We start from the raw sequence: 23,800 nt of genomic DNA, 5'->3' as shown, positions 1-23,800 counted from the left end.
GTAGCATTGCAACTCCAAATTATTCACATGTAAAACTAACAGCTCCTCAGAAGAGATTCTTACCCACTTGTGGCCACAGTTCCACCATTCAGCCATTAAATTACCTGTAAAGAAGGATTTGTCAGGCATTGTTGTGATTCTAATGGAGCTCATCCTACTTTATAATTGGCAGAAAATCAGCCATCAAGAATCATAGAACATCTGATTTTCCAATTAAATCCTGCTGTAGTTTGGACTGTGTTTTTATTGCTGAGAATGTGCCTGGCTGCCTGAATATTGCTTGGGCAACGGGCAGAAAGATCTTTTCTTGATCTATTCACACTGCAATCATCTGCTCTTCTCCATGCAAATTGGCTTGGAATGAGTTTACTTTGCCCCTGTATCAATAATCAATAGCAAGATTGAAAAACGAGGAAGAAAGACAACAGAGCAACATGAAGGGAAAAATGCATAGAAGTAACCAAAGACAGACTGACCTTACAATTTAATGGAAAGCCCAGGACAGCAGCAAGAAGGAGCTGCCAAGGATGAAGATCAAGAGTGAGACAGGGGAGAGTCCCTGTGCTCAGCCGTTGCTCTGTTGAGCTCCTTGCCACAGCTTTCCAAGGAAGTTGATTTGCAGGGAACAGCATGTGTGATGCTGATGTCAGATGGGATCTGTTCACAGGCCACACTCTTTGCATATGATTTCCCTCCTCATGTTTTCACAAACAATGTGTCAGTGACATGGGAAACAGGAGAGGAGAACAGATACAATTTCTCTGTGTGTCTGCTTTTATTTTTCACCCTAAAATGATGGCAGTGGATGCTGGATCCATGGTTTGGGAACATTCTGCAGGGGTGTAGGGTGCAGGAGGGAGATAATTCCATTATGGCAATATTTGATTTTCTTCCATGCTCATAACAGAGAGGTCTGCATAAAATTCCTGTAAAATCTAAATTAAAAACAAATAATAATAATAAAAAAAAAAGTATGCTGTAGCTTACACATTAACTCTTCTGAGATTTCAGAGAGTGTTAGCAAAGGAAGAAAAAACTACAACTTTTTCTTAAACTAGAAGAATGCATTTCATTCAGCTAAGACGAAACCAAACCCATATTTCCCCCTGGATAACAGTGTTACACTCCAAGAGTATCCTAAGTTATGTAATATATATAAAAATATGAATATTGCTTTATCCATATCCTTCAACTGAGACTCTTCATCTGTTTTATTTCTAAAAGACTGTGCACTTCTCAACGGATAGACAAGATCATTCTTAGCTTTACCAGGCAGAAAAAAAAATGGATTTTCCAAATGTAACAGAAAAAAATATATTCCCACAAAGACTTAGATGTGTACATGCATGTATCTATGTGACATGCTGCCTTTGGGTCTAATCTGACAGGTAGAGCCTAAGAGCAGCCCCCTGTACGTTGGGATGCTGAAGCAGAGAGAACTCTATCCTGCCCACATGCTCTCCTGGCGAGGATGATTCATAGTCACATCGTTTCTATATCGAGATGTGAACATACACAATCACATGGACTCCAGAGCAGTGCCCATCACCAGGCATCCAGCCCTTCCCTGCTCCTTCCACACACATTCCTGTCTCCAGCCACGCTGATCACTTTTGTTTTGTTGTTTTTTGAAGCTCTGTTCTTTGGACAGACAGGGGCTGCCCACAGCAGGGACTTACTGGCTTGCTCCATAATTACACCCAAGGCAAAGAGCATTGGAACAGGCCAGGGCTTGGAACAACCTGGTCTGGTGGGAGGTGTCCCTGCCCACAGCAGGGATTGGAACAAGATGATCTCTGAGGTGTCTTCCAACCCAAACCCTGCTGAGATTCTAGGAAAATACCAATTATTACTTGCTACTTAATTCAAATGGAAAACCCAAAGCATGTCCAGGGTGTTGAGGATTAAAGCACCACTCTTTCTTTATTATCTCTGGATGTCTGATCAGAGGATAAAAAGGCACTCTTCATTTCAGATATTTTTTTAAAATGGTAAGTACAAACTCTAGCAGTTTCCAACATGTGAACATGGAGAAGACCCTGGTTTTAACTGTGTCTAAAGCAAAGCATAATTGTGTTGTTTACTGTGTTCCACAAGGACCAGATTTTGCCACTTTCACGCCCAAAATTAAGCACAGAGATGTTACAAGACTTTGTAACTTGTGGAACTTAGACCTTGACCCTGCTGAAATCAGTAAAAACTGAGCTAAGGCACCCACAATTCCACCCAGGTTCTGCAGAACAGCTGGAAGGGAAAAAAAAAAAATTAACATGATAAAAAGCCATGTTGAGGGTGGCTGCTGCCAGTGGTCAGACTGGCTGTGATCCTCTGTCAGGGTGTCCCAGTGGCTGCCATGGGCTGGTGCGAGGGCAAGTGGGGCTCCCAAAGCACTTGGGTGAACTAGAACAGGCTCCCCAGAAAAGTGATCATGGCACCGAGCCTGGCAGAGCTCAGGGAGGCTTGGACAATGCTCTCAGACACAAGGTGGGATTGTTGGAGGTGCTTGGATAGGATTTGGGCTTTGATGATCCTTGCTGTTAATAGGAGACAACAGTCTAAGCTGCATCGGGAAATTTAGGCTGGACATTAAGAGGAATTCCTTCACAGAAAGAATGATTAGACACTGGAATGGGTGAGGCTGAGTCACTGGACATGATGGTCTCAGAATTCTTTTCCAAAGTAATCGGTGATGTGGGTCCCTTCCCACTCAGCAGCTCGGGGATTCTGTCTCAGTGATTCAGTGAACTTGCACGGCCGAGCCTGTGGGCGAAGAGACCTCGCAAAAGCTGAGGGAGGAACAGAGAAGGGACAGAATCAGAGAATATTCAGAGCTGGAAGAGACGCACAAGGACCATCGAGTCCAGCTCCTGGTGCCGCACGGGACACCCAAGAACCCCAGAGACACCTGCTGTCCACATCTCAAGTACTGTCAGGCTCGGTGCTGTGACTGCATCCCTGAGGAGCACGTTTTAGTGCCCTCAGACCCAGTTCCGCAGGCCGAGCAGCCCGAGCACCCTGTGGCGGGACGCGGGGCGGGCCCGTGTCCGCCATGCGCCCCCTCCCTCCCCTCAGCCCCTCACGCCCCTCAGCGCTCCCGCGCACGCGCACCAGGCGCCACCGCCCCGCGCGCCTTTCGCCGCTCCCCGCCCCGTGCGCTCCCGGCGCGCCCCGCGCGCTCGGCGCTGACGTCACCGCAGCCCGGCGCCCGCCGCCATTGGAGTTGGCGGCCGCCGCTGCCCCGCTCGCTGCGGCCCCAGGCCCGGCCCGCGGGCATGTGAGAGACCGGGCCGGCTCCGGCACCGGCAGCGTGACGGCTGAGCCGCGCCGCCGCCTCCTGCACCGCCGCCCTCTGAGGAGGCGCCCCGAGGAGGCGCCAGGCGGCCCCTTTCCCTCCCCCTCGGCCCCGGCCCCTTCCCCGCCCGGCCGCCGCCTGAGGGGAGAGGAGGCGCCGCCGCCGCCCCTCCGCCAGGCCCCGGAGCTCCGCGCCGCGCCGAGCGGCCCTGCCTCGTCCCCCGGCGCTCTCTGCTGAACCACGGCGGCCCTGTGCATGAATTATGTCTGCCACAAGCGTTGACCCTCAGGTGAGTGAGTGGCGAGGCGGCCCGTGGGCGGGGGGATTCCCGGGCCTGCGGCTGGCAGGCCCCGCGAGGCTTTTCTTCTCCCCCTCGGCTGCTTCAGACCTGCATCGTTCTCCTGAACTTCCCCCGTGGGCACAGCACGTTCCCGCCTCCTCGCCGGGGCCATTTCTCAGGAAGGCCGGTGCTGAGTGAGTGATACGTGGAACACGCTGCTCCAGCCCTGGTGCAAACAAACCTTGAGATGCTGCTGGCCATTTTTATAAGTCTCTTCCCTATCCTCAGAGGCTGTGGGGTTTGCCGTATCTATAACAATGTGAGCGTTTTTCTAAAATTAACTTTTTAATTTCCTTTTTTTTCCCCCGTAATCACGTGCTGTGGCTTCCCAGAGACCGAAAGGACAGGATAATAAAGGTGAGAAATCGTGCTGCGATCTGCTCGCTTAAATTGTACTGTAACAGATCAATTGTACAGGTACCTGTAGGTGAGCAGGAATGTATCGCTGTTGCTGTGTATGGAAAACATCTGGGAATGAGGGAATGTGTGCTTTGTTTCAAAAATAACATCGACTACCGTTCATCCGAGCTTGCCTGCATCCCACTTCATGCTGCTGGATTTGCAGTGGGAAGGACTGTGGTGGTACTAAATAATTCTCTCTAAATAATTCTAAATAATAAGAAGATGAAGCAGGTTACTACATAAAGTCACAAGGACATATTCCTGTACAATATATGTATTTTTACCTACTTTTACACGCTCTGTGAATGCTGTTGTGTTGCTGCTCTGCTATTGGCTGAAATATTTACTTAAACCCCTAAACTTAATCATTTAGGGAACTTGAAGTTGGCTAACTTCTGATGAGATAATAGGCATTTTTACAACTCCTCTGCTTCATTTCAAATTAAACTTCATAACAAGTCATCTAAAAAATACTTTCATTCCTACTGTGATTGCTAACAAGCACATAACTGTTAAGACTTCAGAAGTAATAATACCAAACTCATAAATGCTTTTTAATACATTTTAACTGCCTTGAAATCCAGCTCTCTCTAGTTGAAGAAACATTCCCTGTGTTTGTAAGCATTCTTTTACCTCTACTGCCCTTGACAAAGTTTGCAGAAATATTCTGCTAAACTCCCAAGCTTGTTTGCTAAACACTTTATTTGGTGTAGTATTATATTTAGGTCAGCTGTTCTGTGGAATAGGTAAATACAGCAACTATCACACCATGTATTTGACCTCGTTTTTTTCGAATTTAAAGCAAACAGGAAATCATTTGAAGGGGCCTAATAACCATTTTGGGTTTGTACATCATTCAGTAGTGGGTTTCAAATGCTTATCAGACATTCTTTTATGCTGAAGTAGGACTTTATGGCAGATATCTTTATTTTACAGATGAGAACGTTGAAAGTTAAGTTTTCCTGAAAATATCAGGATACCAAAGCAGTCTTCATTTCATAATTAAATGTAACCTCACCTCATCTTATTTTAGCCAGCTTAAGCAGTGAATAACACACCCTGGGAAAACTGTGAGTTTGTGTGTTCTAATTATGGGCCAGAACAATAGATGTTGTTTCCCAATCTTTTTTTCACAAAATTGTTCTCAATAATGAATTTTTTGTTTGGAGTTAATTCACATGAGTTGTTTGCTTACTCTCAGCTGTAGAATTTTTAATTGCTAATTTTTTTTAATTTACTCAAACTTTGTTTTATAAGCAGTAATATAAAGACAAACTATCTGGGGGGTGGGAAATGTCATCCTTTGGTCTTTTTATGAGACTTCCTGGTTTGCAGAAGAAATATGGCTTTTCCTAAAGTAGCATAGGGTGGAACATCATTCCTGCTGCTGGTGTTATAATGTGCTGTAACCCTTTTTTTGTAGTACAAAATGGTTCGTTACATCAGAAGGACACAGTTCATGACAACGATTTTGAACCTTACCTTTCTGGGCAGTCAAATCAGGTTAGTGTATTTTTAACTTAGTTTTCTTTTTTTCCTTAGGCATGCTGTTGGCACTCCATTCATAGGATTGTGTGGAGGGAGCAAATGCCTTAAATAGAAATGGAAAAAGAAATGACAGCATATTTTGTTACTTGGTGATCCAACCAGCATTTGTGTTCCCAAAGCTAATATTATTTTGCATCTCCAGATGGCCACAAGTGAAAATGAAGTTAATGCTCCAAGGAGCTGCAGCTCTTTCCTCCTCCCCTTGCAGGTTACTGATGTGGCTGGACTGTGACAGACTGATCTTGCAGTTCTTTGATAGTTGCCTGTGGGATTCTGAAAATTTTGCTTTTGGGCTCTCCTGATTCCTGTTATTTATATAATCCTAGAAATGAATGTAGTTGAGATTTGGGTTGGATGCTCTCTAGGTACTTTGTAGAGTTGTCTCATTTTTTACACTTCAGCAAATGTTGTTCTTTCATGTCCTCTGATATTTTTTAAGAATTAAAGATGTGTTACTTAAGACTAAGGAACTGTAATGTAAACTCTCATAATGTACATTAAATCAACATCCATGACTAAAATACCATGGTAATTGAAAGTATACTCTGAAGTAAGTTTTGACTTCACATTCAAATCTTTAAAGGGAACAAAATGTATGGAAACTGGAGAAGCAAAAAGTTTTCATTCACAAGTTTGAAACACTATTTCAGAGAGAAACACTTACCAGAGGTACCAAGATGGGAAGGCTAAGTGTTACATTTTAGAAAGGAAATTTATAATTCAGCCTGAAGCTGTCAGATGCCAGTGTTAATATTGATGACATCACTGAGCCTGCTTGCAGCATAGATGTGTTCTCCAGACTTATGATAACTTAATGGGAGGAAATTCCTTCTTTTGGAGTTAACAGGCTGTGGAAGGTAGAAAAGCCTTTGTGGGGGAAAAAGGAAGTAAAATCTTAATTTTTAATGCAAAATTGTTTGTGAAAGAAATTGAGGGTTTTGCCTCCCTCTTTTTTTAAAAAATTGTACTTCCTTGCATTTATATATAATTTTAATTACTTGAAACTAAACTGTGAAATATTCTGAGTGCTCACATAGAGAAAAGAGACCCATCTATTATAGTTTTATTCTAGGAAATTTGTCTTTGCTGTCAACAAGCCCAGTTATTAGGATTAAATAGAAAAATTGCTACGGCTGTTAGAATTTCCATAATTATAATAAAAGTTTTCTTTAGGAAAGTGTAGCTCCATTGACCAATTTATTTATGCTGCAGTGAAAAATTGGCATGGCACAAGAAACAATTGTGTAGGTCCTCTTACAATTTTAAGTGGAAAGTGACAGTAGCATTAATTAGGACTGTGAGATTTTGTACTGAAGACAGCCATGTTGCTGCACAAAGCCTTATTATCCAGTTATCCAGTCAGAGTTATTCAGCCCTTGAAAATTACTGTAAAGTACAGATGACTTAAAAAAAACCATTTGATACCAACTGGATATTAAAAAAAACCTGAAGAATTTAAAACCCCAGCTGACTCAATAATATATTTGACATAAAAAATCCAATGTAGGTTAGTAATACTGTGTTAAAAGTACTTTTGAGAGCAGAGAGAACTAAGTCAAGTAGACTCTTCATGTACAGATTTACATTCAGCAGGAAAAGCATCCTCCTGTCAAGTCATTCAGAACCAAGAGATCAATTCCTGTGAAACAGGGAATCACCAACAAGTAGCATGTTTTGGGGGAAAGGAGATTCTTTCCAAATTAACAGAGTGGTTGAGTTGGTTTTGTTTGGGGATTTTTAATAAAAAAGACACAGAAGGGTGCAGAAAGGTCAAGGGTAAGTTTATTGAAATAAACATTCTGCTGTTGCAGGGAAGAACTTCTGTCAGGGTTTCTTTTACACACTCTGGCATAAAGCCAGTCAAAATAGATTGAATGTTTGGTAAGGATGGCTGCTGAAAGTTTCCTTTAATCCTGTTAGAATCCTTGTGGAGACTTTACAGGCTGTGTGAAGAGATGACAGCTGCAGGAATTGTCTAAAATTCTTTAGCCTAAATATTTCTGAGACAAAACACTTGCATTTCTCTAGACTTAGATTCTAAACTTGAATATATGAGCATAAGTATCTCAGAGAACTATTTATGTCTCCTCCCTTTCATCTGCATTTGTTTTTAATTTTTTCTTAAATTAGCATTTTAAAATATAACATTCATCAGTGTCAAAGTCTTTCAGAAATTTTTTTTTATGCTAAGTATTGATTACTTTAGCATGGGAGGCTCAGAAAACTGTTTTAGAGGATCATCTCATAGGAAGGGGATTTCTGTACCTCTTTTTAGTGACAGAATTTGTGTGTAAATAAAGGCAGCTTGAACAGTGGCAGAGATCATTTCTTTTGAATCACTAATGCTGGATTTAGGCTGTTTCAGTCTCTGAAGTGTTTGCAGTATTGTATGGAAGTCTTGGAGGCATATTGTATGAAACTTAAGGATATTGAATTACTCTGGCCCTGGGGTGTCATGGAAAAGAGGTCATTGAAAAATGAGCAGTAAAAATGTTTCTGTATCAGTTGGATATTAGGCTTATCTTCAGCTAGGAGGGGATTTTATTCTTTGTTTTTTTTTTTTTTTAGAAAGCTGAGAAATCAGATTTTTTTGAAAAATGGCTGAAGTTCTGGTGCAGTTTTCCTAATTTTACAGATACAATTTTCTTTTCAAATTTGGAATCCAGCAGTTTGAAAGAGGAGTTCCTCTTCTTAAAATAGTCTTTATGAGTAAGGAAAGGCAAGCTACTGTTGCACTCATTAACAGGAGATGTTGACCTTCCCACCCCCTCTCTGGTAATTATGATTGGAGTGTCACTTTGGAAAGTCTCCAATATATGTGCTTCAAGTTGATTTGAAGAGGAATAAAAGCCACTTTAGAACATCCTGGCTTTGTTCTTTTGCATTGTTGAATGTAAGAATCATATGGAATACTTCAAAATCAGGTGCCAGCAAAGTGTTAGTGAGAGGAAAAGCTTCTCAGCTTGGTCTAAGAAACAGTTGAAGGGGAGGAAATTTCAGGAGGGATCTGTTTTATAAATGTTTGGTCTCGATTTCATGAGTGGGAGAGATGTCCTGTTTGGAAGGACAGTCAGGAACACTCCTGCACAGTTGTAACTTTATTACTGAGGGAGGAAAAAACTTAAGCAAAAGGCTGGAAAGGGTCTTTGTCCAAGAGTTGGGATGGTCTGTGCCATCTTGGGATGGATTTGTCTCTGGTGCACCAGGCCCTGTAGTGTCAGTTTGTATCTCTTACCTGTGGCAGACTTGACATGTGTGTTAGAAGTAGCCTTTGGATGTTCTACTGCTTGAGGTGGGATTTTTATTGGAGGCTGTTGGCTCCTCAAAACAATTCTATAATGAGGATTGTAAGGGTATGTTGTATGTATGGTCATATTAAGGTAATTCAGTTAAAGCTTCTTCCATGGAGCAGTCTAGAAATGCTAAATATCCTTAGTTCTGTGAGCTACAAAATATAGTTAGATATGTTCCTCGCAATAATTTGGTCTGTTGGCTACTAAATAACCTTAGTAGCATAAGTAAGATTACATGGTTTCAAAATCTCAAGTACTAAGCTGAGTGTGAGCCCCTGGTGCTGGGGTATTGTAAATGCCCAGATACTTCATTTTAGCCCTGAATCCTTCTTGGAGTGTGAACTAAGATCTGCCATTAGAAATTACATTACCTTGTCTCTGGTGTTCTATTCTGTTTGGTGTTGTGGCTATTTATAAGTGAAGGGTTTATTTATCTGGTGACTGTTTTTTCTCTTTAACAGAACAGTAGCTATCCATCAATGACTGATCCTTATCTGTCCAGTTATTATCCACCATCTATTGGGTTCCCCTATTCTCTCAGTGAAGCACCATGGTCTACAGGAGGAGATCCTCCTATCCCTTATCTCACCACCTATGGACAGCTCAGTAATGGGGATCATCATTTTATGCACGATGCCGTTTTTGGACAGCCTGGGGGTCTGGGAAATAATATCTATCAGCACCGGTTTAACTTTTTCCCTGAAAATCCTGCCTTCTCAGCTTGGGGAACAAGCGGATCCCAAGGACAGCAGACACAAAGCTCAGCATATGGGAGCAGTTACAGCTACCCACCCAGTTCCCTGGGGGGTACCATTGTGGATGGACAAACAGGATTTCATAATGATACATTAAATAAAGCTCCTGGAATGAACAGTATTGAGCAGGGAATGGTTGGACTGAAGATTGGTGGAGATGTTACAACTTCTGCAGTGAAAACAGTAGGTTCTGTTGTTAACAGTGCTGGGATGACAGGTGCCCTCTCTGGGAATGGTGGATCTAATGTAAACTTGCCAGTATCTAAACCAACCTCTTGGGCTGCTATTGCCAGCAAGCCTGCAAAACCACAGCCTAAAATGAAAACAAAATCTGGACCTGTAATCGGAGGAGCATTGCCTCCTCCCCCTATAAAGCATAATATGGACATAGGTACTTGGGACAATAAGGGTCCTGTGGCAAAAGTTCCTGCCCCCCAACAGATACCTTCTCCTCAGTCTGTTCCACAGCCACAGCAACCAATTGTTCAGCCTGTTCCAGCTCAGCCTCCTCCATTGACTCAGCCACAGTATCAGACCCCTCAGCAGCCACCCCAGAACCGCTGGGTAGCTCCTCGGAACAGAAATGCAGCTTTTGGCCAAAGCGGAGGAACCGGGAACGACACCAACTCGGCTGGCAGCACCCAGCCCAACCCCGTTCCGAGCGGTGAGTCCCATCCTGTCCTTGAAAAACTGAAAGCTGCTCACAGCTATAACCCTAAAGATTTCGAGTGGAACCTTAAAAATGGACGAGTGTTCATAATAAAGAGCTATTCCGAGGATGATATTCATCGTTCCATTAAATATTCTATTTGGTGTAGTACGGAGCACGGCAACAAACGCCTGGACAGCGCTTTCCGCTCCATGAACAGCAAGGGCCCCGTGTACTTGCTGTTCAGTGTCAATGGCAGTGGACACTTCTGTGGAGTAGCAGAGATGAAATCACCTGTGGACTATGGCACCAGTGCAGGTGTCTGGTCTCAGGACAAGTGGAAGGGGAAATTTGATGTCAAGTGGATCTTTGTGAAGGATGTGCCCAACAACCAACTGAGACACATCAGGCTGGAGAACAATGACAACAAACCCGTTACAAACTCCCGTGATACACAGGAGGTGCCCTTAGAAAAAGCAAAACAAGTGCTTAAAATTATTGCTACTTACAAGCACACGACCTCCATCTTTGATGACTTTTCTCATTATGAAAAGCGCCAGGAAGAGGAGGAGGTGGTGCGGAAGGTAAACTTATTAAAAAATTTATTTTATACACAGATATGGGGAAAATGAAATGTGAAGGCTGCTATGGTGGAAAAATGTAAGTAGGAATTCAAAATGTTTTTGATACGTCTCAACTTGATGGTTTTCTTCTGTGTTTAATAACACAAATCTGCTGCGTGTTTCTCTGTGACAGTTTCACAAGTCAATGAGTTTCAAAGCAGAAAGCTGAGCAGTAATACGGGTAAAGGACTTTATGTCCAGTTTATTGGAGTTTGATTTATTTTTTTATCTTAAAATGGTTAATAGAGCATAGTTTCTGTTTCAGAATTGGGTTCTGCCAGTGATTGTCACTTAAGTTTTTTTGCCTTAAATATGAGGTGTTTAAACACTGTTTGACTGGAACTGGACTATCAAAATTGATACCTGCATTGGTATTTGAAATTTGTACATCATCTTTAAGAATAAGAAACCTAATTTTGTTTCTTCAGTTTATCTCTCTGGAAAAGAAAGAGTTGCATAATATTGCTGGAATAGTGCTAGAAAGAGTGCATTTATGCTGCTGAAGTCACATGTATTATTTGGATAAATAAAGGTTTTCAGTTCCCAGGTTTAATCTGTCTACTAATTCTTGAAGTTTTGAGTGAGGATGTAGTGAGAGAAGTCTGGGCAGTAACTGGGAGAGTGTAGTAAAACTTCCCATACATTTTCATGGCCCTAAGTCTATCACAAGGGATCTCTGTCCCTCTCTGTCCCACGACTCCATTTCAAGAATGCCCTTCTCTAATTAGGCAGTTCAGAAGTAATGACCTGACAAAATAATAGGTGTTAGGATGTGTAGTTGGTACTGAAGTAACACTTAAATTTGCTGGCTGTTGATAGTGTTTCCTAGACATTTTTGTATAGCACTGCAAATACAGCATTTGTTTGACAGGCTGGTTTAGTTTAGGGTAGCTCACACTTGTTTTTAAGATCTTTTTCAAGCAAAGACTTAATGCATGTTTCTACAGCTTAAATTTTAAATTTGCCATTTTTAAGTTTTTATTGCCGTTTAAAAGTGTAGATAAAATTGCTTTAAACTGTCTTCATAGATTGTACCCTTAAGTTATGTGAGGAAAGGAGTTCAGTGTCTTTAAAACTTCTTGGCTGAACTTTTCCTGGCCATGATAGATGTGCATGGCCGACCTCAGCACAGCAGGGGAGGACAGCTTAAAACTGCAAGTTTTTCTTGTGTGCTCCCTGTGGGCTTCCACAAGGTAAAACCTGAAGGGCTTCACTTGAACACTTCATTCTTTCTGTAGATAATTAGCAATTCAATATTCAATGCAGCCTGGGAGAGGTGTTCCCTTATGACACAGTGAGGCAGCCTGGGTTCCTGTGTCCCATGTTTGTGGTGTAGCAGGGTGTGATTGATTTGGGTTTTTAATTCTGTGTTCCTGTGCTTTGCTGCTGGAGGGGACAACTGTGGGTGTTTAAGAAGTCAGAGCACAGGAAAAGTGATAACAGATCTGCTCTTGCACAGAGAACTCTCTGGCCTGAGCAAGACCCCAAGGGTGGCACAAACACCAAAATGCCTGTGCTTTGTATGATCTCAGAGGGCTGGTGTTTGACTATTGAGCTGATCTCATTTGGGGTTGATTTAATAAATACAAGCAATTCCCACTATCTACTCAAAAATATTCTTACCCAGGTCACTGCTTTATTTATAACAGGATCAGTTTTTTAAAATAATGCATTTTATTTCCTCATTTAAAACAGGCTCTAGCTTGTATTACATGTTCATGAAATAAACTATGAAGTCTAATTTAATATTTCTTAGATTCCTCTGAATAGCTTAGAAAATGGGACACCAAAGTACACCAAGGAAGGTAATAGTGCTAGAGAGCTAAAGCAGAGTAGCAATGAAGGAATGAAAAGATGCTGCTTGTCAGGTTGACTCTATAAAACTTGTCTGGAAAGTCACTATTTTTCCCCTTTGCTGACAAAATGGACTTTAGAAGTCCAGCTGATTACTAGAAGAGTTTGTTTTTTTAAGCCTAAAGTTTTTACTGTTAAGTTTGTGCTGTTGAAGTTCAAACCTCCCAGTTAACAAAGTTAATCTTCCTATGTCAGTAATTTTTGAAGAATCTTATTGCCAGTTAAAGTATTTTGTGACCTAATTGACATTTTCAGATAGTTGTATGTATATGTTCCATCTTAATTGGTTCTCATATTGCTAGGTTTATTACACTCTTGTTTAGCTGTAAAGTCATTGAAATTTTGTGCTACCATTTCACTGCTGTTGTGATTACAAAGGGACACAATTCTTAAAAAACTGTACACAGAACTTAAATGATACAATTTCATTTATACACAAGTATTTAGTAGAAAATAATAATGTAAACTATTAAAGTGCAGGGCAAGCCACTGGCATTCCAGCTCTTTAGATGGTTCCAGTTTGTTGCTAACCAGCAGTTCCATGGCTGCTGTGTGCAGAGCCAGCTCCAGCTTGTGCTGCTGAGTTTAACTGATGTAGGAGCCTCAGTGTCAGTGCCAAATCATCCAGTGAGGCTTTGGCAGGTATAATGCTGGATGAAATTCTTGCAAGTGCCAAAGATTCATCACTTTGCAGCATTGCTGAAAGAAGGTATCCCTCCAGAACTGAAAGAGGATTTGGTCATGCTGGGATTTAAGTCCAGCTTTTGATTTGCCACACCAAAATGCTTAAACTCAGTCTGGTGCCCCAGAACCTGGTTTGGGGAGGAATAGAAGGGTATTGGGGTCTGGAATGAAATACCAAAACAGTGAGTGGCATGAATACTCACCTGACCCTCACAGCCTTTCTTGGCTAGTTCCAGAACTACTACAGTGCCCACAAAGAGCTACTTCTGTCGTCAAAAAAACTGGAAAAAAGTTGTGACATGTGAGAGAACTTCTTTTAAAAAAGAAAATAGAGTTATTAATAGTTCCTAAAAGCATGCCATCAGGGCCTTAACAAAAAGCTCAAAAGCTTTTAAAGACAAACTTGTTGCAGATCTTGGTACTTTACAGGTGACAGATGAGCTGTCAGCAGCTCGTGCTCCCAGATCTGCACAGAGCAGATGGTCCCAGCTCCTGTACTGGGCTGCTGTGCTGCCACCTCTGGCAAGGCACTCAGCTCTACACCTTGGTGTTGTTTTGGCAGAGCTGCAGAGTCTTAGAAAGCTCCTGAATCACCAAGATTACCAGTTCTGCTTTAGGTGATTAAATACTGAAAAGTGTTGGCTGGTGTGTGTTGGCACCTGGAAATACTCATTTTCTCCTAGCACTGTGTGATTCCTTTCACTGAATGAGCTTTCTGTGAGCACAGTCACGGAACTTAAAAGGATGGAATATTGTCCTTCCTCCAAAGCTCTAGTTAAAAAACATATTTTAAGATTAATAGCGTGTTCCTGAGATAAAGAAAACATTTCTATTTTTATGTCTGAAGATAAATGCTTTGATCCCACTGACTTTAACCAAGTTTAGTAGGAAAGTTGAAGCTACTTTAGCCTGAGGTGAAGAGAAAAGAAGTTTGACAGGGATGAGTGTCTCCAAGATGGAAATCTCTGCAAGTTTTGTGGAAACCTATTTTCCCTGTGTCTGAAGACCGTACAGATTAGTGTCCTGAAGGAGAAGTGTGCAGCTGGAGCTCTCCTGTGAGATATCAAGAGTATTCCACTGGAGAAGAGAAGCTGAAGGCTCGGGATCTTCAGAACCAAAATGAGCACAGCTTTGTTAGCTGTTCACAAAACTGTTCTTGCTTGCAGTAGTGCTAAGTAGCAGTAAGGAAGAGAATTTGAGAGTTAGAGCTTCTAAAAAGCAGCCATGCTCCAGAGCACGAAGAATTTTATGTGGTTTCAGACATTTGTAAAGAGGAAGACTCAGATTAGCCCCCAAGGGAGAAAGCAAAAAGCAAGGTAGGAGGAACTGCTTGGGAATTTGCTCAGTAAAGAGCACATTTTACTGAATTACAGAGTCTGAGCTGAGTTTCTGAATGCCATGAGCACTGCAGGGGGAGGGCTCAGGTGCTGCTAGCCTGCCTCTTTTTATGTGGGGCTAGTCCATGAGAATGGAAAGCTTCCATTTCTAAAGAAAGTGGAATCAGGGAGGTCAGTGGGTGACTACACAGAAAACTAAAAGCAAGTTACATGAGGTGGCAGTGGGAAAGAGTGGGCTCTGAACATGTAGGGCTCTAAAGGGGATGTGCCACCTTGGAAATGGAAGTTGGAAATAGGATGAAACAATTCCTTTTTTTGGAATCCTGAAAATGGAGTTGTTATGATTCAGTTCTAGATACTTGTAACCCCCTTTTGTTTGAAATGCCAGGCAGACATAAACTTTTTATTAACAACATGTAATGTTCTGATACTCTGCCATTAAGAAATGGCTTTCACTGATAATTCATCATAGTCAAGAGTTAAAAGATAGGAATACAGATTGTTATAATAAATTCTACCACTTTACACAGCCTGTTTTGTTGATTTGGTAAAATAACTTTGTTATCTTTTACTTCAGTTTTAAATTATAGATTAATAATTAATTCTGGACTTTGTTGACTTAATTTTATTATGAAAATTGAAATATTAATATTCTGCCTGGAGGCAGAAATCAGACTATTCAGTTTTTAAAAATCTCTTCTGATTTCTATGCTGTGACCAGCTGAAGCAGCAAATGCAGTCTTACATTTACAATGATTGGTATATTTGCAAGTAAGCTTTACATCACAACAGAAACAATTCTGAGTTGAACTTTATACAGAATGAGTCCACAAAACAAAATCTGAAGGTGTTAGTTCAGGAATTGGCTGTTGGTGGTGCCTGAGCTAGCTCACAATTTCTTTTGGAATAGGATTTGGTGCTGTATTGATGCATTTAAGTACAGAGTCGAGTCTTTCCATGGCAGCTCTGCAGTGTGAGCAGCAAAACTGGGGAGGCTGAGCCCTTTCTGTTCAGTGTGCAGGGTGCCTGAGCTGGAGGATGCACAGGGCTGAGGCACAGCAGCGTGGTTCTGTCCTGCACCTCTGGGGCTCCTGAAGCCCTGGCTGAAGTGCCCTGTGCTGCTAGGCACTGCTCAGGTGTCTGGAGCCCTGTGCTGCTAGGAGAGCACAGCTCACTGACCTGGAGCTCACCTGCAGGCAGCCCCAGCTGTATCCCTTAGGAGATTTTATCTGGCTTCAGTACTTGTGATTAGCAGAAACTTTGGAAAAAGCCTCAAAGACCCTCCCAGCTGCTGTGCTGGAGCACTCTGGGACACCCTTGGGTTGTTCAGTCCAGCTGTGCTGGGTTTTGTCAGACTAGGTAGAAACACAAAACTTTTCTTCTACCTAAGCTGTTTTTATCTCTTACCTCCAAGTGTTTCCCAGTGCTTCCCAGAATAGTTGAACCAATAGGAAGAATTAGGGACAGAATTTGTCAGCAGCTCAAATCCCTGCTTTTACTGAATGTGACTAAACTCCAAAGTCATTTGAGTGCTTCAAAATTAGACCAGTTCTGTGGAGTTCACTAATCTGCCATCTGCTTTCTGCTCGTGTATTGGTTGTGCTACTACTGCAGTAGCTAAAATAATCCAGAAAGTAGAATATTGCAGATCCTGTTTCTCCTTTGGAGTGTTGATATGTCATACCTTCCTCTCTGTGACCTTGGTTTGAAGTGACTGCAGGTATATCCAGATGTTCCACTTGAGGCTGCACTTAAAAACATGAAGTTATCAAGTCCTTGGGTTTGTTTGCTATGAACACTGTATTTATAAAATGTAGCAGCATTGTTTAAAATGTATAATTATCTGGGATCACGTTAGTGCTGTTAAACTACTAAAAACTCTGCTTGTTCCTTTGACTAAAATCTTAACTTTTTTCTCTTTGCAGGAACGTCAGAATCGAAACAAACAATAAGAATAACCATATACAGTTTGATATATATACTAGAACTGATATTAAATTCGACTATGAGAAACAAAATTAAGTATAACTGGTGCTGTATCCTGGCATCAGGACAAACTAAAGCTTTCAGCTCCAATATATCTTCTCGTGCAGGGGAAATTTAAGTTGTTGCATCTTTAAGTACATTTGTAGTTTATTTTTGCCCAAGTGGATCTGCATTAATTTGTATCTTTTTTTCTATGTAAAATTCTGTAGAAATCATTAATAAAGGTGTGTCTGTTTTTATTTTTTTTTTAAGTTGATAAACAGTTATATTAACCTAATGTGGACCTATACATGAGCATACTAAAGTGTCAGTGCTTCCCAAAGACTTTATTTTGGCACGAATTATGTTCCTAGCCAGATACAGAGATTATGGAGAATACATGACAAATCTTCCTTTATCCTCCTCCCAATCCCTTTTTCTTCATGGCACAACTAAGAAACCATGCATTGATTATTTTTTTTGTCATTTAAAAAAAAAAAAACCCTCCTAAGATACTGCACTTCAGAATTTTAAAATGAAAAAGCCCCTAAATTTCTGATCACTCTGTGCAGCTGCTCTGCCTCTTTATCTGTACAATTACTCTTTTAAAACTGCTGATGCGCCATGTTGGTTTTTTCTGTCTAGTAGAAAATCAAATTGTCAGTGGAATTGTTTCTCTGGAAAATATTTCCCTTTCACATTCTGTTAACCAGTGCTTCAGTGTGCATCTGTTATTCCATATCCTGCCGAGGGTGAGCGAGACGCTTTCTCTCAGCCATAATTCTGCTTTACGGTTTTTGTAGCTTAATTAAATAATAATGTGATGCTATCGACATTGCTGGGGTTTAAAACAATGTGTTTAAACCTATTTCAGCTTTCAGGTGTTATTAGTTAATTGCAGATCATTTTTAATCCTTCCCTTCATTACTCTCTCCCAACCCCCCCAAATCCTAATGCCATTTAAAGTTTTTATACCAATAATGCTGAGCTTTAACGTAGGAACTAATAGTACGGATAATATGATGGATTATGCCTCAGATGTTTAAAATTGACAGTGTGTATGTCTAATTTTTTTTTTCTGTTGGATGAGTAAAAAAACCTGTTTTAAGAAATTGAATTTGCTGTCATGTTTTTGTGGAGTGAGGGGACCGTCGGAGAACCTGTCACCAACTGGAGTTCCAGTTAAGCATGGAAATGGTGCTCATGTCCGCTGCTCTAGCACACTGAATCTGCACGTGTTTATTGTAGAGGATCTTTTACTATATTAGAAAGCAAGTATCTTCTGAATACTATTTACTCCAAAAGGACCTCCAATTTAAATAAAGTTTAATCTGTATAATTTAGACTTGTATTTAGAACGTATAACTCTGTCTCTGGACTGTTACTGCCTGTAAGGAGTAATGGACAGCATCAGATTAACTTTTTCCTCTAGGAGAATACAAGCCTTAATAAACAATACATATTTAGCAAGCTTGATGTCATTTTCATTTTTTCCCAACTTTCAGTTGTCTTCCTCTGTTCCAATCACCCTTTCTGCTGACTCCCCAATTAAATCTAACTCGAGAAGTGGTTTGATTGAGCAACTCAGATGTTGAATGGTTTCACAGGACTCTGCAGAGGACATTGAAGCTGCTTTGACTATTCCCATTCCTCAGAGGACCTGCATCCATGTGCAGTGCCTGTCACTTGTGCTTCCCTTTCTCCTTGTGAGGCAGAGAAGCTGAGGAGAGCACTGGAAGTTGTGCTGTACCCTTGAGGAGGCAGCAGCACAGCCTTGGGTCACCAGGGTGAGAAAAGAATTCCCAAATCCAGTAACACTCTGACCAGTTTCTTTCTTACTTTGACTGTAGTAATTTGCTTTGATATTGTTTTAACTGACTTATTAAAGCAATTCTGCATTTTATAAACATGTTGCCATCCAGTAAAAGCACCGCTGTTGGTGTCAGTTGTTACTTCAGAACACTTCCACTGGTGATTCTAGAGCCAAAAACAACTGCTGCATCTGGACCCTCAAGAAGTTAGAAGAGTTAGTTACACAACTTCAGTACTTTTTTTCAGATCTAAACACTCTTTGCTGTGATATACCAATACACTTCAGGTAAATGTTTTCCAAAAAAATAATTGGGAGCCTTTAGCAGAAACTGGTTTGACTGTATTAAGGTGATGTGTTTCAGCTGTCTGGCTTTGTGGGTAACAGAAAGCAGCTTCAGTAGGAAGAGATGTTGGTGACACTGCAGTGTTGTATAGCCCTGTCAGAGGTGGGAGAAGGTTTAACAGTGGGTGAAATCATCCTGTTCATCACAAGCACGTTGGGTGCTCAGATAACTGCAGTGCTGGCTGCTGGTCCTTCTGATTTTCAATCCCCTGCCACTGCAGTTGCAGGGGATGAGTCACTTTTTGTGTTTCACATTTCACTGTGAGGGGGAAGAAACATTCTTCCAGTGTCTCTTGAAGAATAACTTCATGTCACAAGTCTTGCTTATTCTTTATTTAGTCCAAGTCATGGTTCTAAAGGAATGTTCCTGTGTGCTTTTGGAATTGGTGCTTGAGCTCACTCCCTGAATGAGTTGCTTTGCTTGATGATTCTGGAGTTTGAGTGTGACAGTAACACTGCTGCCTTTCACTTTTAAGCCAAATGGAGCTGGTAGCACCAAATGCTGATTAAAAAGTTAAATTATTTCTCTGGTTCAGTTACTGGTTGGTGATGGCAGCACAATGCAGTGCTCTGAAGCCATGAATATGCATCATAAGGGGAAAAAATGTGTTTGCAGGTAGTCACACCAAAAGTACTGAATAATCTTTAAGAACATTGTGTTTGTCACTGGGAGGGATGAGCTTGTAGAGAAAATGATGAAGTTAAAACTACACTGAGATGAGAGGGCAGAAACAGGCAGACAGAAATTCAAGATTACTCTTCTTCCATATCACATCATACTGATAAGGCAGAGTGATTTTTTGCTTCTCATTTTTGGGAGAAAGAAATAAAGGATGTAAAATCTAAAAGTCTATTTTTTTTTCTTTCACCCTTTACACTGCTGTTGCTACTCAAAGATGTGTTTCTTCACAAGATATTTGATATTTATTTGGAGAACTTAAAAGTATTTATGAATTTACTCAAAGGGTATTAGTGAGAGTCAATGAAAAAGAGAGCAGTATTTATTTCTAAGCATTAGACTCACCACAGTGAACTACAGAGCATGGGTAAGTGGTTGCCTTTTCCTTAATAATGAGGGATTTTATTTGGCCAGAGAAGATGGAAATTCCAATAAATATAGCCATAGAAAAAAAAACTTGTAGGCAGAGATAGTGCAAAACTATCAAAAGAAAACCAACTGATGTAATGCTACTCCCCTTTTCTGGTTTCTGCAGCTATTGAGAGAAGCTGAGAGGAGTAAGGGAAATTTAGTTAAAATAGCAGATAAATGCAAAACAAAGCACAAACATCTGATGGAGGGAAGTGTGTTTGATGCAATGCTCCTTTTCCTGGTCTCTCAGCTACTTTGAATTCTTTATGTTGAACAATCTGTTTCCTTTGGAAAAAGCTCTGGCTCTTGCTGACAACAGCGCTCAGCATCTGCTCATTTCAGGAGAAAGCTGTTCGCTATTTTTGGGAAAGTGCAGGTTTTTAATTGGAATTTGTGATCCTGCCCAAGAGCAGAGCAAATGGGGCTGGGGCTGGGATCGCTGCCTTGGCTGCAGCCTGCCTTGTCCACAGCTCCTTTGAGAAGGAACAGCTCTTGTTCAGCCTATTTTTAGAATTAAGGCGAGTTGAGTCAGAATGTTGAAATGACTTAATTGGGGTGTGACTTGGCAGGGGGAGATTTTAGGATTTCACAAGAAGCACGGTTCAGCCCGCTGGACTGTTCCACAGCTGACATCATTCCCTCAGTGAACTTCCCAGGTCACAGCTCTCAGTGCTCTGACCTAACGTGAGGGTGAAGGGAAATGTCTTGGGCATGAACGTTATCAATTTCACAGCTTTCCTGTCTTCACAAAGCTTATGTTGGTTAAAAAAAGCTTCCAAAATGCCTGTTGCAGATGCAGCCCTGCTTTGCACGTGCAGTGTGGTGGCAGTCAAGGATGTTTCTCATTTCCCTGTCAGAGCATGAGCTGGGCAGGGCTTCAGCAATTCCAAGAACAGCTTTTGTTCCCTGGTACAATATGGGATTAATTTCCTTGCTTTGTGTAGGATCATCATTTCAGGGCACCTTTGTAATCCCTTGGGAAATGCTGCACAGGAGTGCTGACTTGACTTATGTCTCCTCATTTTGCTTCCTGTAGCATCCCTGATCTGCCTTTTGTTCCCTTTTGTTCTGAGGTGAGTTTCTGCCAGCACGAGCAAGACCTTGGACATGTGCCTTCTTCAACATGCAGGACTTCATGGAACTGGCATCAACACTGTCTTTTACTGAATATCCTTCAGTTTGGAGAGCGTGGGAGGTTTTATGCCATCTGTCTGTTTATAAGTTATTCAAGAAATTATTTTTACCTGGGATGTTACCATGACAACAGACAGACAGTAAAGTCTTCACCAAATGCATCTCTAACGTCCAACTGCTGCTAGATCAGTAGGATCTGGTGTTTTGCTGTGGTTTCAATAATGAAGACAGTGGGAAAGAGGTGTAAATACTTGTTTTACCAAATATGCATTCTCCAGGTATTTTTAGATTATTAATGCAGTGCCTTGGGCAGTAATACATATTGCAAGCTACCTCCTTAAAATATCTTTCCCCTCTTGCTATCTGGATGTGAGAATAGGGAGAAAATAATTTTCATTAGTAAAGGATACATTAATTTATACAGATTTTATTAGGGAGCTTTTTTCATTATTTATATCTACTTTGATTTCTGTGCCTTGCTCTGTGGGTCTGCAAACTGTAACTTGAGCAATTTGATTCTTGATAACATTTCAGCCTCTAGGATAGCTCAGCATCTCCCTGAAAGTTGTGTTCTGCAAACCCTCCTGAGTTAGAAACCACTGATGTGGTAGGAACTGTTCCTGCTGCTGCTCTCTGGTGACAACACACTTTAGCTGAAAGCACTTGATGGCAGAGAAATGGAATGTTCAGGTTCTTGCAGCTGAAGGCACTTTGCTGAAGTAGTATTTAGTCAGTTCTGATAAAACTTGGGGGAGCTGGGAGTCATTAGGCTCAGAAATAGCAAATCAGGTCCTTGTCTACCCTTGGAGGGAGTCACTTTTTAATTCAAGACTGCACAAGCCCTGCAGTGAGCCCAGATTTACCAAGGTTGGAGTTAAGCTTACTGGTGGAGAGTGGCTTCTGCTTCACCCCCTTTGTGAATTATCAGCCCATTCAGGAAATAATGGATTTTGGAAGATCTGGGGATTTATGGAGACTCTTCAGCTTTTTTAGTCCGTTGGTGTGCATGAAAATCCTTTTCTAATACAAAACTGTTTCATACAAATTTGTAAAATATTGACAGTATACATTTATGTGAGCACAAAAAGTCTGATTTGTTGGGGGAAGAACTCAGAGGTCTGCAAAAAGCTCCTGCTTGTAACATTAAAAACTGTCAGCAGAGGCTTTTGGCCACTTGTAAAAAAGCTGATTATCCAGAGCCCTTGAAAACAGAGCCCTTGGTGAAAAGACAAAGTGCTTTGATGTTTTGGCCTCTATTTCATAAATACATCAGTGATATTTATCACCTGGCATGAAAATTCACATTTATTAAGTGCAACTATCTGTGAAGTTTCTAGACCTCTATTCCTACCTTTAACTCGTGCTGTGCCCCTCTGGAAGGTGCTCTGAGATCCTCCCCAGCTCTGCTGCTGAGGACTGGGGTGGGACAAGGGCTGGAAGGTGGGTGCAGGGTAGGACTGATAACAAAACTGTGCCATAGTGGAGGATTTTTGAACCATTTGTTTAAGGGGTGCAGGTTTAATCCCTACAGGAGCTATTCTGTGCTTTCCCACAGTTGCTCTAAGGTGGAGCAGAGGCCAGGGGTAGGAGCCACAAAGGCAGAGCATGGAGCTCTGGAAGTGTCAGGAAGGAGCAGTTAGTGGTAAGGACCCCATTTCTGGGACAGTATTCCATTCTGAGGTATCAAAGCAGGTTTTATTTCTTAAGCCACTGCCAAATCGTTGAGATTTTTCTCATATTTTATCCTTGTCAGTCCTCATGTTGTCACTTTGAGATCTCCCTTTGAATCAAAATACTCACTTGTGTACTGAAATGGAGCAGTTGGATGGTCAGACTTAATCACATCAAATTCAGTGTTGTTGTGCCCTGGTTTTTTAATGTAGTACCTGCTTAACTGAGCTAGCCTATTTCAGTGTTCAGGGATCTATGCTTTTTTCACTAATGCTAGATCAGCCACCAGAAATTTGGAACAAAAGAACCAATTACAGAGGTGTAGCTGCATGTTGTATCACTGGTGTGCAGCATTTCTAAAATGAAAGCAAGAGTCGCTGCTTTGTGTCTTCCAGTTTTATATATTTGACCTCTGCAAAAGAGAAATTACAACTAAAACATTATAACTGCAGTAATTCCTTGTTTGCTCTGACAAGGAACAAGAATTCCTAGTTTTAACCTGTTAGTCTCTTAAAGAACAATCTTTCAGTGTGCCTTGGCTGAATGTTGATTTGCAGAACTTGGCAGCTCGTTCATTCACTCAGCAGCAGCAAGGTTAGAAGCATGGGGGGTTTTTTTGGTCCAAAATCTTTGTCTTTTCCAAAATGCCACTTCAGAAACAGGGAGTCATGGTCAGTGAGTTGGGGGAAGAAATGAAGAGCAATTTTTATCAAATGGGAGTAAAGACAACTCCAAAAGATTTCCTGATGCTGAGGAAAGAGCAACACTAATGAGCCCCCGTGGGAAATTTAATCTCCCATAGTGAGCAAAATAGTAGGTGGGGAAGAGGAGTAATTTTATGAGCCAGGTATAATTTCAGATTTTTCCTGAACTTGCTGACCTTGTTGAGGATGGGAAAACACTGCAAATTGCTAATTCAGTTATTTCATAGAACATGATAGTGGAAGATGAAAAGGAGGGCACTAATAAAAGACCAGCATATGGGGTGATCTTTAGACAGATTTTTAA

At 41.4% G+C, this 23,800-nt stretch overlaps 1 protein-coding gene across 2 annotated transcripts; it reads left to right on the top strand.

The window, feature by feature from the left end:
* Positions 1-3,183: 3,183 nt before the first annotated feature.
* On the top strand, positions 3,184-18,212 carry YTHDF1 (YTH N6-methyladenosine RNA binding protein 1). Of its 2 annotated transcripts, XM_033074928.2 has the most exons (5): positions 3,455-3,581; positions 3,965-3,989; positions 5,458-5,537; positions 9,337-10,863; positions 16,703-18,212. In XM_033074928.2, exons 1-5 carry the CDS (start codon positions 3,555-3,557, stop codon positions 16,727-16,729), a joined length of 1,686 nt encoding a protein of 561 aa, XP_032930819.1. In that variant the 5' UTR covers positions 3,455-3,554; the 3' UTR covers positions 16,730-18,212. The 2 variants fall into 2 exon arrangements, with proteins under 2 accessions (XP_032930818.1, XP_032930819.1); XM_033074927.2 differs by having other exon boundaries at positions 3,184-3,581; positions 9,337-16,723.
* Positions 18,213-23,800: the final 5,588 nt, after the last annotated feature.

Source organism: Catharus ustulatus, chromosome 17, assembly GCF_009819885.2.
Source record: "Catharus ustulatus isolate bCatUst1 chromosome 17, bCatUst1.pri.v2, whole genome shotgun sequence".
In the NCBI taxonomy this organism is placed as follows: Eukaryota; Metazoa; Chordata; class Aves; order Passeriformes; family Turdidae; genus Catharus; species Catharus ustulatus.
Note: the sequence above shows the minus strand (reverse complement) of the source record. Positions and strands in the feature narration are given on the sequence as shown.